The sequence below is a fragment of the Triturus cristatus genome, chromosome 6 (genome assembly GCF_964204655.1).
Source record: "Triturus cristatus chromosome 6, aTriCri1.1, whole genome shotgun sequence".
NCBI classification, from domain to species: Eukaryota; Metazoa; Chordata; class Amphibia; order Caudata; family Salamandridae; genus Triturus; species Triturus cristatus.
The window spans coordinates 1,317,692,201-1,317,708,125 of record NC_140589.1 but is presented as its reverse complement, the minus strand read 5'-3'; the positions used below and the strand labels follow the sequence as shown (position 1 = coordinate 1,317,708,125).

At 45.9% G+C, this 15,925-nt stretch overlaps 1 protein-coding gene across 1 annotated transcript in view; it reads right to left on the bottom strand.

The window, feature by feature from the left end:
* KMO (kynurenine 3-monooxygenase) overlaps positions 1–15,925 on the bottom strand; it is a 412,483-nt gene that overhangs the window by 163,202 nt on the left and 233,356 nt on the right. Inside the window, exons 4-5 of the mRNA XM_085612308.1 lie at positions 12,383–12,472; positions 9,466–9,514 (exon numbers count right to left, since the gene is read on the bottom strand). Of these exons, the coding sequence (XP_085468434.1) occupies positions 9,466–9,514; positions 12,383–12,472 (139 nt within the window). The remainder of the gene's footprint in view (positions 1–9,465; positions 9,515–12,382; positions 12,473–15,925) is intronic.

The following is a 15,925-nucleotide window of genomic DNA, read 5'->3' as shown; positions in this document are numbered from 1 at the left end:
GGCGGAAAACTACGCTACGCTCGCAGAGTGTGCATAGCTAGCGCAACTAGGCGCTACGCGAATCTCACATAGCACAGTGCAAAAACGCGTAGCGGGCATTTTTTGCTCACTTGCGGTCCTCAACTTCAAGTTGGCAACCGCGAGCGAGCAAAATCAACGTCCCGGCGAGACTTTTTCCTCGTTCGCGATTGGCAACATCAAGTTGCAGATCACGTGCGTGGAAAATAAACCTCCCGGCAAGATTCTCAACCAGGGGAGATCAGGTTTCTCATTGCGAGTGATTGCGTATGCTCCCGACCGCTCGCGATGAGAAACTACCAGACCCCTTTAAGAAAGCTGCAGCTCGAGTACAAATCTACTCGAGCGGCACAAAACGACCTCTTGCACTGTGCATGATGCCGTTCGCAGTAATTGCACAGTACGGACAAGCATGCGGCACTGTGCAATCATTGCGAACAGCATGTCCCTACTGCACTACGCAGTTCGCGTAGCTACGTGTAGCGCGACGTAGTGCAAAGTGCGCGTAGCGTAGCACGACTACGCAAACTACGCCCAGGGTTAATGCCAGGGGCACACTGGCCATTGGCCTGATAGTGCTGTTGCTGATTCGGCTGCATTCATGGCTTAGAGATTTCTTCCCTTCTGGTTTTGGGCCTCTTCCTTGCAGGCCTTCGCATCATTTTATATTATCATACGTAAACAGCCACGGCTCCTACAGGTAAGCGCAGTGGGGCAGGGAAGGAGAGGGAGGGAGTAGACAGATGAAGGAATAGGGAAAATGAAATAAATAAATAAATCATATTCTGTCACCTGTTGACTACCCCCCTCACCGCCCCACCGCTCTCAAAACCAGCAGTCAGAGAGGAGAGCTGGGGATGTACTTTCAATTAATTTAATAAACGTAAACAAATTTTGGCGCATTAGTAGTACCCGTCTCACTATACAGCGTTGGCTCATTTCATGTTAAGGCGCAGTGGTAGGCCAAGATCATTCCGCATTGTGGCAATACGGCACAATGTGGACCTGGTATCACAATGCACAGACCCAACATAATTGTCCCTTATGCAGCAATGGCCCAAATTAACATGCTATCCTACCAATGCCCATTATCCCACAGAGCTGGAATGACATAGTGCTAGCTGACATCACTATGTAAGCTTAACATCACGAATAGAGATGGCCAATGTCCACAGTTTTAACCTGGCAAATTCATTCTGAGGATCCTTTGGCATGGTCTGATGTGGCTGGTCCATATGCTGGGACTAAAGTGTGTGAGTATACCCATTGAGTATAACAGAGCACGAGGAGGAGGCCTTAACACAAGGAACATTCAACTATGGCCCTGAAGGGGGCGTGTGCCCAGAACTGCACATACGCTGATTGGTGTTACCTGGTCAAAAAGAAAAAATAGTGATAGCAATAATATGTGCTGGAGCCCCACCCTCAATTTCCTTCCATGGCAGTAAAGATAGGTGGAAGGACCCCTCATATTACACACCCCATTATATAAGTGACGACTTATTGGGGATACCTAACAGTTTAGTTTTAGAGACATACATTTCAATAATTTTATTTTCCACTTTGCTTTTTGGAGAATGAAGTAAAAAATGTTCGAGATTAAAAATATGAATTTAAGCTAAAAGCCCCCCACACTTTTTGCATGTATGCTGTTAAGAACTAAGTGCCGCTATTCGTGAGATCACCCTGATCTTTTTAGAGTCTTTGTCTTCTGTGGAGAAAAAAGCACCGACCTGAAACGGCGGAGTCAATATCAGAGAGGGCTGAGTTACTAGCTATGTCAACCAGAGCAACATGACGCCTATAAGAGGTTGCTGCTTTCCTGGTGTGAAAAAATATGATTTCAAGTGCGATTTGGATTCTTGTTGAAGAAGGTTAGAAAGATCCTTAAAGAGCAAGGGAGAGGGAATGAAGAGGGTTATGCTGTGACCCCAAAAAGAAAAAGGGGTTTCATTAAATCAAAACAGAAGATGAAGTTTGCATTGCAGTGTTGAACTTGAAAGGGAAACACAGCAAAAGTAATTGCTTTAGTCAAAAGGCCAGTATTTCTTTAGCATCTTTAAAAATAACTTGCCCAAACATGCATACTTTGCATACAAAAAAAAATCAAATCCTCCAACTTTATCATGGAGCAAAGAAAAACAAAGAACATTGTGGTTACCAGGACTAGTGGCTAGCACTGTGCCTTCATTTTATCACAGCCTGAGGCGTCCCAGCAGAAAGCAGTAAATCCATAAAATAACACTTAAAATGTTATTGCACCAGCAATGTAAACACATAGAATGCACTTTGAGTCTCCCATTTCCAGCTATGTGTCTAGCTGTGCCTGCAGTTTAATCAAACGACTATTTGTTCCTATCACCAAAATCGAGTGGGACAATGTAACCAACCATAAAATACTATGGCATTGACGGACAGCCCATAGAAACTATAGAATCCCATGAAAAACACATGAAAGCCAACATCGGATGACGCCAAACCGAAAGCCCCCTCTCTCTATTTATATACCTCTCTATGCTAGTTGATGTATTGATGACAACTGCTCTCACAACAGAAAGCGAAAGTCACCTATAGAAAGATCTAAAAATGAAATGCTTTCGAAGTGTATCATTTGTGATGTTTTTCCAAACCTTTGTACGGAAAACTCTGAGGGGCATATTCTCAAGGACTTATCGCCGAGTTAGCGGCACTTTATCGCAGTCAAAGTGGCGATAAATTTATCGCCCTACTCACAAGCTGGTGCTAACATCCCATATCACCAGTTTTCCAGCAATAGCAGCCGCAAAAAACATCACCACGGATGACACCGGCAACTAAGGCTAATGAGATGCAGATTAGGCGCTCCCATGCAAAAAGCCGCAACAACACCACTTCGCAACATTCTCAATGACCAGCCAGATTGGCGATGGGAGCACAAAACATGCGATGAGGCGCTTTAGCAGCAGGGATTTAACACCTGCTCCTACCTGGTTGTTATGTCAGATGACTACCTGCAGTATGAAAGGGAGCCCAGCCCAGAGCCACACCTGAAAAACAACAGATGCCATGGAGCTACTGATCATGCAGCTCGGACACACTAGAGGGCCACAATACCCCCCGCCAACCCCCAGGCCCCTTCTCCCTGGGGCCCCACCCCAGGCCCCCCCAGACAAAGATATTTCACATCAAATTTACGCAATCATGAACAAAACAATTCTCCTGATGTCGTACAATTACAACAATTAACATTCGTGTGTGGTCAGAAAAAGGAGAATCATTCATTCATCTTTGACTTTCCAAACACATTTGTATTCAAATTAAACTCAAAACAACTATTTGGAAGAGTCATGGCGGGTCTTCTCTGGACAATCTGTAAGTCACAGCCTGCAAGACAAAATTCAAGATAAGAAGGTGTGTCATGCGCTCATCAAAGGAAAGAGAGAGAGAGAAAGAGAGAGAGCAAGAAAGGGGGAGAGAACGGAAGAGAGGGCGAGAGAGGGAGAGAGAGAAAGAGAGGGAGAGAGAGGGAGGGAGAGAGAGAGAGAGAGAAAGAGAAAGAGAGGGAGAGAGAAAGAGAAATAGAGAGAAAGAGTGAGAGAGAGAAAGAGAAAGATAGAGAAAGAGAAAGATAGAGAAAGAGAAAGAGAGGAAGAGAGAGAGACAGTGAAAGGAAGAGAGGGAGAGGGAAAGGGAGAGACAGTTCCAACACTGCGCACCCAGACCTCACTGCTCACCTGCTGCCACCGGTGTGTCTCCAACCACGTGCCGGTATACACTGCAGTCCACCAGGTCCCTTATCTGAAACAGATTTATGAATGGCAGAGTTTATATCACTGCAAACGCCATCATCGTTTGCCCGCCCCTGCGCACACAGGCTGCTGCACCCCAGACCCTCCCGCCGCCCAGCGGTGATTGCCCGCCCCTGCGTACCCAGGCCTTACTGCTCACCTTCTGCTACCGACGTGTCTCCAAGAGGGCCCACAACGTGCCAGTGCAAGCTCCATGCCCGGGGCCTGCAACCTTGGCAGCCTCCACATTGTGCAGCCCCGCACTGCAGGCCACAAGGTCCCACACTTGATTCTGGGTATTGATTTTGCGATGGCAGAGATCATATCAGTGCACACAGCATCATCGCAGGCTGCACACCTGCCCAGCTATTTAGGTGCCACTAACTCTAAGAACCGCGAGGAAATGCCATGTGGCGGTAGGCCCGAGCTGCCCACTGGCTCAGGCCTACACTGCTGTCCAGCAGGGCTCACACAAATCCTTACCAGTCCGGTCCGCCAGGACGGTGCATCATTGCAGGCTGCACACCCACTCAGCACTTAAGGTGCCCCAGCTCAGTGCACCGAAAGTCACCGTCCCGTGGCAGTAGGCCCGTGCCGGTTGCAGTGTATCCAGTACCACCAAGTCTGTGCAACCCAAGTCATGGACCCTCTATGATTGAGTCTCGTGATATGCCAGGTGGACACTGCCATGTCACCTCCGGCAGTAGGGAAGAACTGGGATACGTAGCATTGTCGTCGTCCCCTTTATACGTAAGCTGAGTGGTCTGGCTCGGCGTAGCCCAGGCCAGCGTAGGGGTGTGAATAATTATCCCTGGGCATGGTTCATTTCTGGGCTGGACAGGAAACTAACTGATGCGTGTGTCCCTGTCGCAGTGTCGGCGCCACAAGGCCTGCAATCGACATTGTTGCAAAGTCACATGCACCCTGCGGGCGGCCGCGCATGAAGGGACTGTACAAGGAGCGCAAGACCGCTCGGGCTCTTGGCTCATACATGCCAACTGTTGTGTGTGTATCGCTATTGGTGCACCATAAGCCTAAGGTCTAGCCTCAATTGGAGCGTGAAAGCCACATCACATTTCCAGAATGCAAGCAGTAGTCAGACTAACATTAGGGATGAAAGCACCTTTGTCTCAATACACAAGGCGGAAGGACATCTGCACCTCTGACCTTGGTCTTGCAGGAGGCAGGCACACCCTGAGAGAAATATCATGGCAGATGATGACGACTCCCACACTACGCACAGCGCTAATGAAAGACCAAGGTATCCACACCCCACACACAGAAGTCCTTGCTCTAGGTAAACTTGCATGGAATGCCCTTGACACTTACGTACACAACAACCCATACGTCCAAACGTTGCACACACATACGACTCATTGGTCCGAGCTGTGCCATATCATCCACATAACTGCTGCAGGTCAGAAGAGTGCCGGTTCTACAAGAGCCACCAACGCAAGGTCAGAACATCCCAGGCACATGCATAACGCCTGTCACTTGAAACTGTACCGTGTCCGAATGCTGCCAGTTAGTGTCTGATGCATTGGTCTGCGTGTTGTGGCCCTTGTCTTGCCCGTACCTACACGCACATGTTAATTAAGTATACAGAACTTCACTATTGTTCAACTGTGATGAGTGTTGATTAGAATGACAAATCGTGTGCCTCAATGAGCATTGTCCATACACAGTGAGGGAATGACTGACGCCTGTCACTTAGGGGTGAGTCCCTATTTCCAGTTCCACCTCTGTGCCCAAGGCATTGTGGTTGGGATAGTTGCTGATAGACCTGTGCTTTTACGTGTCTTCAGCAATGTGAGTATGGTGTCCAACTTCTTGCCATGTGGATCAATGTGATCCATCACTACAGGCTGTGTCCACCCAGTTGAGTGTGAGTAGGTATGCGAAGAGATGTTCTGTTGTCAAATGTGATGGGGGACACTACTTTAGGCCTGCCAGCTACTTTGACATTTCACACACAGCCCTATTTCTAACAGTACGTGGGGCAAAGTTGTAAAATTGCGTGATTGTTGTTTCAGAGCAATGAGGCCACAGCTAGTGCACACATTCCCAGTCATCTCACTGCCTTTGTGTGTCACGGTCACACATGTGCACTGCTTTCATTTCACAGGGTGTACCTTTTTTGCAACTAATGTCCTTACACTCATCCATACTTTCATACTTGATCGATTATGGACATGACACATCTGTGTGATTTTGAATGATTTATTCACATTCGGTGGAGTGTCGGAGCTGGAGCAGTACATGGCCATGCAAACCCCACATTACATTGTAGCCCAGTGGAGGGCCAGCCAGAGTCGTTTAGGGATTGACAAGTACATCGGAAGAGGAAGAGTACAGTCTGCAGTCTGATTGCTGTGTCATTGTTAAGCAGACAAAATATGGCAGTCCATGTCGGGGTCCAAGGTGAGTGTCGCAGAGTGTTTCGGGGGACAGTGGGAGGTGTTGTCACAGGGCATGATACAGAGGGCAGAACCAAGCTGATACAGGACAAATAGCGGAGAAGATTGCTACTGGCTCCTTCTTAATACACAGGTGGAATCACCCACATCTTCGTCCTCTATGTCATCTGTCTGACATGTGGGTGCTGATGTTTGGTCAGGGGCCGGAGATGTGTGTGTGTGGAAGTACCAGCAGCATTCATCAGCAACTGCCTTAGTGGCAGCAGTGCCATGATGAGGATCTGCAGGGCATGGAAGATACCAACAACCTTTCGCTGGTGTGCATCCTTGGCAGCCATTCTTTCCACATGCATCCGCTCCATGTTCTCCATTGTCCTCAGCATCTGTGCAAACTCTTGGCTGACATCGCTGAGGCCACTCTGACTAGACAGTTGTTCTCCTCTCAGAGGCATGACTCCAGCGGTGCCTGGCATGGATTGTTGGACATCATGGAGCCAACTGTGGGTGTTCGTTAGGGAGTGTAAGTGGTCCCTGATGTGACTTAGACACCCACGTATGTCATCTAGTTTGGCTGCCATGTGGTCGAACCCCACCCACACCTGTTCAGCCACATCCTTTTAGCAGTCTAACATCTGGCCTTGGAAAGCGATGTGTTCTTCGGTGAGGTGCTGGGAGCCAGCCGTGGTGGTGGGTGGTTCCTGCTGTGTGGTCTGTGCAGGGGTAGGGTCTCCTTGATGCAGCTGGGCTGCCCTGCTCCTGGAGATGGGTTACTGTAGCTGTACATGAGCTGTTGGAGGGCATCGCTGTCGAAGGTGGGGAGGTCCTCTTCATCATCAGTGAAGAGTTGTTGGGTCTACTCTGCAGGAGGTGTTGATTGTCCCTCTGCAATGTGGATGGGAGATGCAGTTTAACATTGCGTTCACATGTATGTTGACACATTGTTCAAGTTTACACTCAGACTGCATGACAATGTACATTGTGACTGTTTGGGAGGAGCGACTATTTGATGCAGGACAGTGGACATTTGAGCTATATCATGGATGTGCGGTTGTACACATACATTATCATCTCACAGTTTCCTGCTATGCCAGATGTGATTGGCCAGTTTCTACGCACAAGCGGAACCAGTTGTGTACTCTGTTCTGTGGTGAGAGTGTTGCACTTTGTACCACATTGTTGTCAGTGTTGATGTGCTGTTATTGCTATGTGTGTGTGCTGCATTGTGGGAGAGTTGACCCTGCAGCGGTGATTTTGCAGTCCCTTATCCCTTTCATGCAGTGTGCCTTTGACTTCTGTGCTTCTACAGTGCTGAGATATTGCAGACTTGGTTAATTTTGACTCTTGTTTGGATCTTGTACTCTTGGGCATGGTCTATCCGCAGATGTGTTGTTGATGGCAGGGGTTGTTTGTGCATGTGGATGTGTCAGAGTGTAACCTGCTCCTTTCCGGATGTGTTCCACACTCAGCCACCTCAGTGTCGTGGCGTGCACCATGTCATGATAATTGGACTGCAGCCATGCTATTCATCATGCAGTGTCACTTGCATTGTCAGTGTGGCTCACAGACACTCAGCTTTGCTGGTTTTGACACGTCTGCATGGGTTGGTTGTGAGATTGGTGCTGTATGTGGAGGGACCCCTTTGTGCCCATAGTGGACGTGGGCCTACTTGCTGTTTGTATGTGTGCTGCAGTGTGCCATGGGGATGACGGACATGATCCAGAGTCATTGCGGGTGTGCAGTGTGCTCTACTTAATTGCGCATGTGTGCCATTGTGCCCGTCCCCCCAGGCCCTGTTCGGTACTCACCCTGGTGCTGTTGTGTCAGGTCATGTCGAGCAGTGTTCGGACCCCCAACTCCTGCCACCGTCTCCCACTGATGACTGTGGACACCATTTCCTCCATCTCATCCAGCTCCTGGTGTTCCGCTGGGCTGCCAACTCCAGTCTGCATTGCTGCCTGATGGTTGTCAGCGAGTTTCTTCTTGGCTTTGCACTTCACTTCATTCCAGCGCCTCTTGACCTCTCCAATGGTCCTCCTCCTCACTCCGACTGCATTCACCTTGTCCAGGATGCCCTGCCATATTGTATTCTTATTTGGTAATGACACGTTGGAGGTGATGAACAGTTGTTGGTGATGTTCTATCACCTCCGTGAAGATGATTCTGTTTTCCTGCGGACTGAATCTCGTCTTCCTCGTCTTCTTCTCCTTGCCCCTCCGTGACCCCGAGGTCCCAGGATGGTCCTCCTGGGGGCTTGTGGGGTTCTGGTCGTCCTCTGTACTTGCTCTGGCTTCCTCCATGGTGCTACGCAGATGAAATTATTTTGTTTGTGTTTTTCGGTGCTTTTATAGTGCATTTTCCCGCATGAGCCGTGGGAATTGCAGGCCTGTCGTTGGTTATCGCTGATTTTTGTATCATGACTGGCAACATCGGAACTTTTTTTGCGTTTTTTTCCAGCCTTGCGTTAATTTTAACGCTGTTATTTGACGCGTTATCGTGAGGCTATCGCATGGTACTGCCGTGTTGAGAATATGTTAACACAGCGTTATGTTCCAGCGATAGACTGCGATATGCAAAGTTGCGTTAAGCTAATTTTGCGATAGTTATCTCACGTTCTTGAGAATATCCCCCTTAATTGTAAACATACAGAGATCTTGCTGGCCGCACAACTACATTATTCGCAATGTATTATAATCTGCATTTCCTTTCCAAAACGGCTCATGTGATGACACCATGGTCAGGGATTATATGAGTATACATCATTTGATATCATTCATTCATTTCAAACTCTTTATTCGACCTATTTAAGTCCTAAAAGAATCCACAGAATAGATACACAAAGCAAATAGTTAAAATCAACAAGATACAAATCTGGCTCTATGGAATACAACATCTAAAAACACTTTTGATCTAATACAAGAAAGCCATGCTGATACAAACAGACCTCATGAGACATAAAAACATACTCCATCTTGAGTTTACAATAAAAAAAATGTGATAAAGAGAGAAACATACATTTACCTTACCATTCATTGTTTGCTCGGATGGCCGATTTAAAAAAGGCATGCAGAAACAAAGTTGATCATTCGATATCATTGAGTCTGTGATGTGAGGTGAGGTGTGATGTCAATATTTGCTGCCTCTTGCATTTTGACAAGTTAACACAACCTTTACAAAGAGTATTATATCATACAGCGAATTCAAATTCCTAACTATTGTACAAAAGTAAAAAATATTTCAGGCTCAGAGATGGATTCAGAACTCACCATTTAGCAGTTCCTTATTCAGGTTTGCTCGGTCAACCGAAAGAATATACTGCAAAAATAAAGAAGGACTGTATGTACCAAATACTTAGGCATATAGAATTTTCTCCTTTCACACATAACTTCCACTAACATGTTTTCTTGTAGCCGTTGGAATAAAGATGCCTTAGTTGTCTGACATAAGAGTTTATTTCTGTCTTGCTGAAATATTAATTAAAACTATGTCGTCATAGTATTTCGGAGACATTAATAGACAACATTTGAGGAATTCCCATGACTTGATGCATATTACATAGAAGACATAGGGCCAGATGTACAAAGATAAGCGTTTGCGATTACCAAATAGCAAATTTTTGCAATTTGCTATTTGGCAATCGTAAACAGCATTGTACAAATGTTTAACACATTTTGTGGTTCCCAGTGGGTCGCAAATAGATGTACCTCATTATTATTCATGAGGAAGATTTCAGCTTGCGACCCATTGGGAATCGCAAAACCAGCAGACCACCATGTCTGTGATTGCTTTTCAATAAAGCAATTCTTTTTTTTCAAAATGAAGTCCGTATTCCTTGAAGAAAAACGGGATGCGTTTCAAAAAGAAAAATGAAGAGTTTTCTTTCCTTTTTTTAAGAGCAGACAGTGGTCCATGCGACCACTGGCTGCTCTTAAAAAATGTTTTTACAAGCATTCACCAAGAGGGGGGGGGGGTTCTTTGGGCACACCTTCCCATGTGCGATTGGGTTACCACCTACTTGAAGTAGGTCGAAAAATGCAAATGTTGTCGCAAAACATTTACAAATAACACTGTAATTTGGTATTAGGAAGGGATGACCTAAACACACCCCTTCCTAATACTGAATCGCAAACCCAATTTGTGATTCAGTTATAGGTTACGAATGGCAAATTGGGACATTGTACATTGAAAAATGCATTTTTTCGTTCGCAAACGGCCCAAACGGGCCATTTTGGAACAAAAAAAAGCTTTGTACATCTGGCCCTTAGTGCACTGATTTGTATTCAACAGACAATGAATGAATATATTGAAGTTATAATCCAAGTGAAAAACTCCTTATAAAAAAGATAAGAATGAGATTATCTGTTTAAATCGCTATTCCGCAAAACCTGCTCCTATATCAATCGACTGGAGTTTGTTTACAGTAGAGTACTATTATCTCTTTTATTAGCGTGAGAAGTCAGGGGGTGAGAATGAGCAAGTTTTCAAAATAGGGTAAGAGGCAGATCCCCAAAGACTACAAACAACTGTATCTCCCTTGAAGTGGCAATCATCTGAGCACTCTCTAATCGACACCTTAAAATTCTTTGTTTAAGATCCATGGACTGGATGTCCCGATTTTATTTGAGTCTTGCCTACCCCACACCAGGGCCTACTGCTCTGCGCAACTACAAGAAAATGTAGTGTCCAGAAACACCGGTCCTGGTTTTCCTGGATACGGGTCTGCATCAGGTAAAAACACTAGTAAAGAGGGACAGTGGCACCAAAAGGCACCTGCCTGTCCCCTCCAGCAACAATGCTCCCCTAGAGAGGCTAGAGCCTCCCCTCCCCCAGACACATTCCCTATCCCGCTCAACATCCTGTACCCCACCACCGGCCCCATAGATACAATCTTCTCTGAGACTGGGAATTTGCCTAGTTTGACTTCATGGACTGATAGGTGAGGACAATGTGAACCACTGTTCGGTGGCAAGAGCTACTGGCTGCAGTCAGTGAAGAAAATGTTCACAATCCACTATTCTGAAGGAGGCAAACACTCAAGAAATATCAGAATGCCAAATGGCACGTGGCCTGCCTTGTCTAATATGTCGACCCAAATATTATTGAGGTATGACTTTTAAGGCATATATGTAGGGACCGTTACAGTCAGTACTTACACCCCTTTGAAGTAAAGGGCTACTTCTCAATTCCCCTGTTGCATTCACAACCTCAACTTAAGGAATTTTACTCCTAAACTCAAAAAACTCCCTGAGGGGCCATTGTGGCTCCAACTAATGGTTAAAGGGCAATTTGAGATCAGTTAGCCTTACGATAACCCTAAAAAAACACAGCTGCAAAATATTTTCAGAATGCAAGTCTCAAATGATCCAAGACTTAGAGAATTGTAAGCTCAGATTTTGCCTTGCGTACAATTAATCATAAGGAATTGAAGGTATTGTGCCACTCTCCCCAAATTGTCTTTGGAGATTTCTTTCTTGAGGAGGGATCATAGTGATGCCTACACCTCTCCACACAGTTGTCACGTTTGATCCTCTTTCAAGTGTGACAATTCATCCTATTCCAGGCCCACCAAAGCAATAAGAATGGCTCGGGAGGCAGGTATTAGTCAATGTAGATGTATATTGAATTAATAAACCGCTATTGTTGTGCATATGCCTAAATTAAGCAGACAGTACCACCATATGGCAGACTGTCATAAGCGCCGGTGCTGGCAATTAAGTGCCGGCACGAGCACCGGAAACCACTGACTCAAATTAAGTAATGTCTACCACATGGGCAAGACAACACATGTATGTTGGTCGTTAGGAGGGAAGTATTGCTCCTATGGTTTCTATAGCTGGGAAATGGGCTACTTATGATGTGTACCTCTAAGATGTGTAGGCTGCTGAGTGGCCTGCTACCAGGATGGCGGACATCCACCTTAATGAGTAAAGGAAGAGGGATAACCCAATGCCTGATCCACCCACAGAGATGGGGGTCTGATTAGTGCCGTGCATGTTTCACCTACTAACAGTTCCCTTTCCTTGGTAAGCTGCAAATGATGTATGCATAGAGTCAGTCTTTCAGGCCCAATGGACAGGCCAAAGAGATTAACTCTAGTATGACAACCAAGCTTCAAGCTCATATGCTTCTTCCTCTGTGCAAAGAACCTTATTTTTGTAAAATATAAACTCTACATGCAATTACCTGGTTTCGCTTTCCATAGGGAATTGAAGACTGCTTTCCTGATAGTGAATGAATCATTCTTGCCTGCATCGGAATTCCTTTGGAAAAGATCTAAAAACCAATGAAAAAGCAATTTTTTTAATCGCAAGTTCTATACCCGGCCTACATTTCAAGGGGATTTTTCACATCTGCAGGATATTTTGCAAGTGGATAGATGACAGGTAATTCAATAAACTTACTTCTAGGAAAAGAGATTTGTTTATAATTTGTTATTTTCTTGATCTTGCAATCTAGTTTCTCTTCCATCGTGTACTGCTAACTTAATTTTGAAAACGGACAGTTAGCTTTTATCTCGAGCTCGCTCTCCATTAATTAATGCAATGCATTGCCATTAATTAATGCAATCATACATATGATATGATGTTTTTAAAGATACCAATGTTTCCATGTGTTGGGCAGGTAATATTATTGTTTCAGTCCTGACTATGACAGTCCCCTCCTTATAGGGTTCAAATGCCATCTAAGTTATGCTCAATGAGCCACCAATCTAGAAGCTATAATCGTGTATATAGACTCATACATACCTGGACTGTCTTATCAATATTGCGGCTGTGTTAAATGTACAAATTTGGAATATTTTTTGGATGTATGTACCATATGAGTGCCAAGCACTTTAATTTCAACTGATTGTCTTTGTTGCATTTCAGCAATGTTTTATTCTTGTTTTCTAATTAAAATCTCATATCACCTCTATATCATAAAGTATACCCACTTTCTTGTTTAATTCTTGATAGTGACATTGATTGTCTGAACAATTGGTTCACCTATTTTCTTCTACAAGGATAATTTCCTCCTCAAATAAAATCTTGTGTTGGAATGTCATAGCTATCTTAAGTGCATATGCATGTGTAGTGCTTGTAACACATGCACTGTGATAACATGTGAGGGTGACTGGGCTTAAAGTATGGAGCCCAGTGGGATCCATTTGAATGGCCCTGGCTGGCATGGAAGAAGATGGAAGGCGAGAACTGTTCTCCCAGACAGTGGAAGTGTATTGCTTGCATTTTAGTGACTTGTGCAAGGAAAATAACTCACAGAAGAATGGAGACATGGCAACCTTTAGACATTCCATGAGGCCTTTTGTGAGCAAGGAGCTACTGATTAAGCTTCAGTACCAATGCTATTTAGTGTATGGTAAGTGTGAGGTCTGGGACTCCTGTCTCTGTTGTGTAAGATGAGGAAGTTTGTAGGTCATGCCCCCCTTCTGACTGTCCCGGTTTACTTCTTCAGCTGGACTGATGACAGCCACATGCAGGAACCTCATTGTGCCTCTGTTGGTACTCCAGGTTGGAACAGCCCATGCTACATGCTGTGACAAGAACCACTCCACACAAAGGCAGTGCCTAGAGAGAAGCCCAAAGAGTACACTTGAAGGAATATCCCCAACTAGTGCTATAGTTTGAGACAGTTGATCCACATCCCCTCTCTAAAAGTTGTGTTAGCAGCGGGTGTGTTCCAGTTCCAAGTTCTTTATGACTGGTGGAAGGTTGTGCTCCACAGAGTACTCAAGGGACTGCAGTGCAACCTTGGTTGATGTCTGCATCACAGCCAGTCTCCCAGAGATGGGAGGACATCACCTGAAGGACAAACTTCCTACTGGAGGAGCAGTGGTTCTGCCTGATGAACCCAGAAGCCTGCCTGGCTGCTGAGAGAGGGAAGGAGTATCTCTGGTCCTTCAAGAGTATAGACGGTCAATGACAGGGCCAGCATGCCCATGGTGGCTGAGCGATATCCAGAGAGATCTGACTGCCTGAGAACGAGCTAGGTGGAACCCATTTTTTTACAACGGGACCCCCTAGTCTTTTATCCCATGAGCCACAACTGCTGTGATCATCATAGGCCAATTTGGTGCTGCGACTGCTGTGATCATAGGCCAAGATAGGGGCTTCAATTGCCCTGATCTTTGTTGGCCAGGCCAAGGCTTCAACTTCCATGATCATTGTAGGGCCAGTCGGGGCTGCAACTGCAGTGATCATCATAGGCCCAAATTGAGGCTGCAACTACTTTGACCACGAAGGCCTGTAAGGGGCTGAAAGTGTTGTGATCATTGTAGAGGCCCGGTCAGGACTGCACCTACCTTTGGTCTGATCTGGACTGCAGCGGCTGCGACCACCATTAGCCCTACCAGGACTGACTCTGTCCTTGGCTTAGGCAGGAATGCATCAATGCAACCACCCAGGTCTGCTTCTCCCAGGTTGGCACTCGTCCCAGCATGCGTAATCTGGGAAGGTGCGTAGATGGATGCTGCCCACGTCCAACTTCAGTCGTGGGCCAGAGGACGTGCTATTTATCATGGACACTGCAACAGGTGCAAGGGAGGGATGCCCAAATGTCAGCAAGATGAACAAGCACTCTGTTGTGTCTTCCTCCAACATTGAGGCGGTAAGACTTGAAACTAAGTGCACATTTTACAATGAAAGATTGAAGGAAGCTCCTGTGCTTGATTCAAGCTACTTCCTGATTTCACAAAGTGTTAAAGGGTAACCTGACTGGTATTAGTGAGGGGATCAATTGGTGTTTAACGCCTTGAAGCTGAATAATACCTAGGGAAAGTAACCTGTATGACAAATTGAATTGCGTAGATTTTGATAAAACTGTGTGATTAAAAGTACTTTCTTTATTTGAAAAGACAAGTATTCGGCTTTCAAATTGGAATTATCGTGTCTGTTGGTTGGTCAGTGCTAAGCGTGAGCAACCCACTCCAGTGGAGGCTGTCAACTATAGAGAGCGGTGGGACAGGCAAATGGGTGGTGGGTGGGTGCATGCATGCATGCTACATATAAGGTGCCTATATTATTAAATAAATATTCACCTACATTGCTTGTTGCACAACATATCCTACTCACTCTGGTCCCGGTTATCTTCTTCTCTCCTTCTCACTCCAGTGCTGGCCCAGGCCAACTCCCCTAGCCAGTCCTGGTGCAGCTCTCATGTAGTTAACCAGCAGGAGAGAAGCAACAGGATTGGAGGGAGTGGCCTCTCTTAGCGCTCTAAAGGGCACCGGAGGACTGTGCTTGCTCTCACCCCAGATGTCTGAGACAGCTGGGTTAGAGAGGTTTAAAGCACGCTTGGTTGGCTGGCCGTCGCCAGATAACAAGTCAAAGTGACATGCACACGTTAAACTTAAGTGCCCAGCTCGCCACTCCTCCCGGCTACTGCCACTCAGCAGCAATGGCCCTGCCATATCATAGCACTTGGTTTCGGGATGCGGGTAAGTGAAAAATAAAATTGTAATAAATTGACTTTATTACCTTTTTATTTTACAGCTCTGGGGCTTTTCTGAGGACATTTCAGTCAGTGAGGCGACGCTCCTCTGTACTAATGGAGGAGCTGCTACTGACCCACAATACCCCCTTTAAAGAATCATTTGACTGATTGCCCACACTACCCTGAGATTAAAGTGTGGAAGTGGTTGTATTTGGCCCACTTTGTAAAGCCATTGTAGAACAGCCTCAAGGACATCAGAGGCAAATGATCAACCCTCAAGGTTTAGGACTAGTTGCC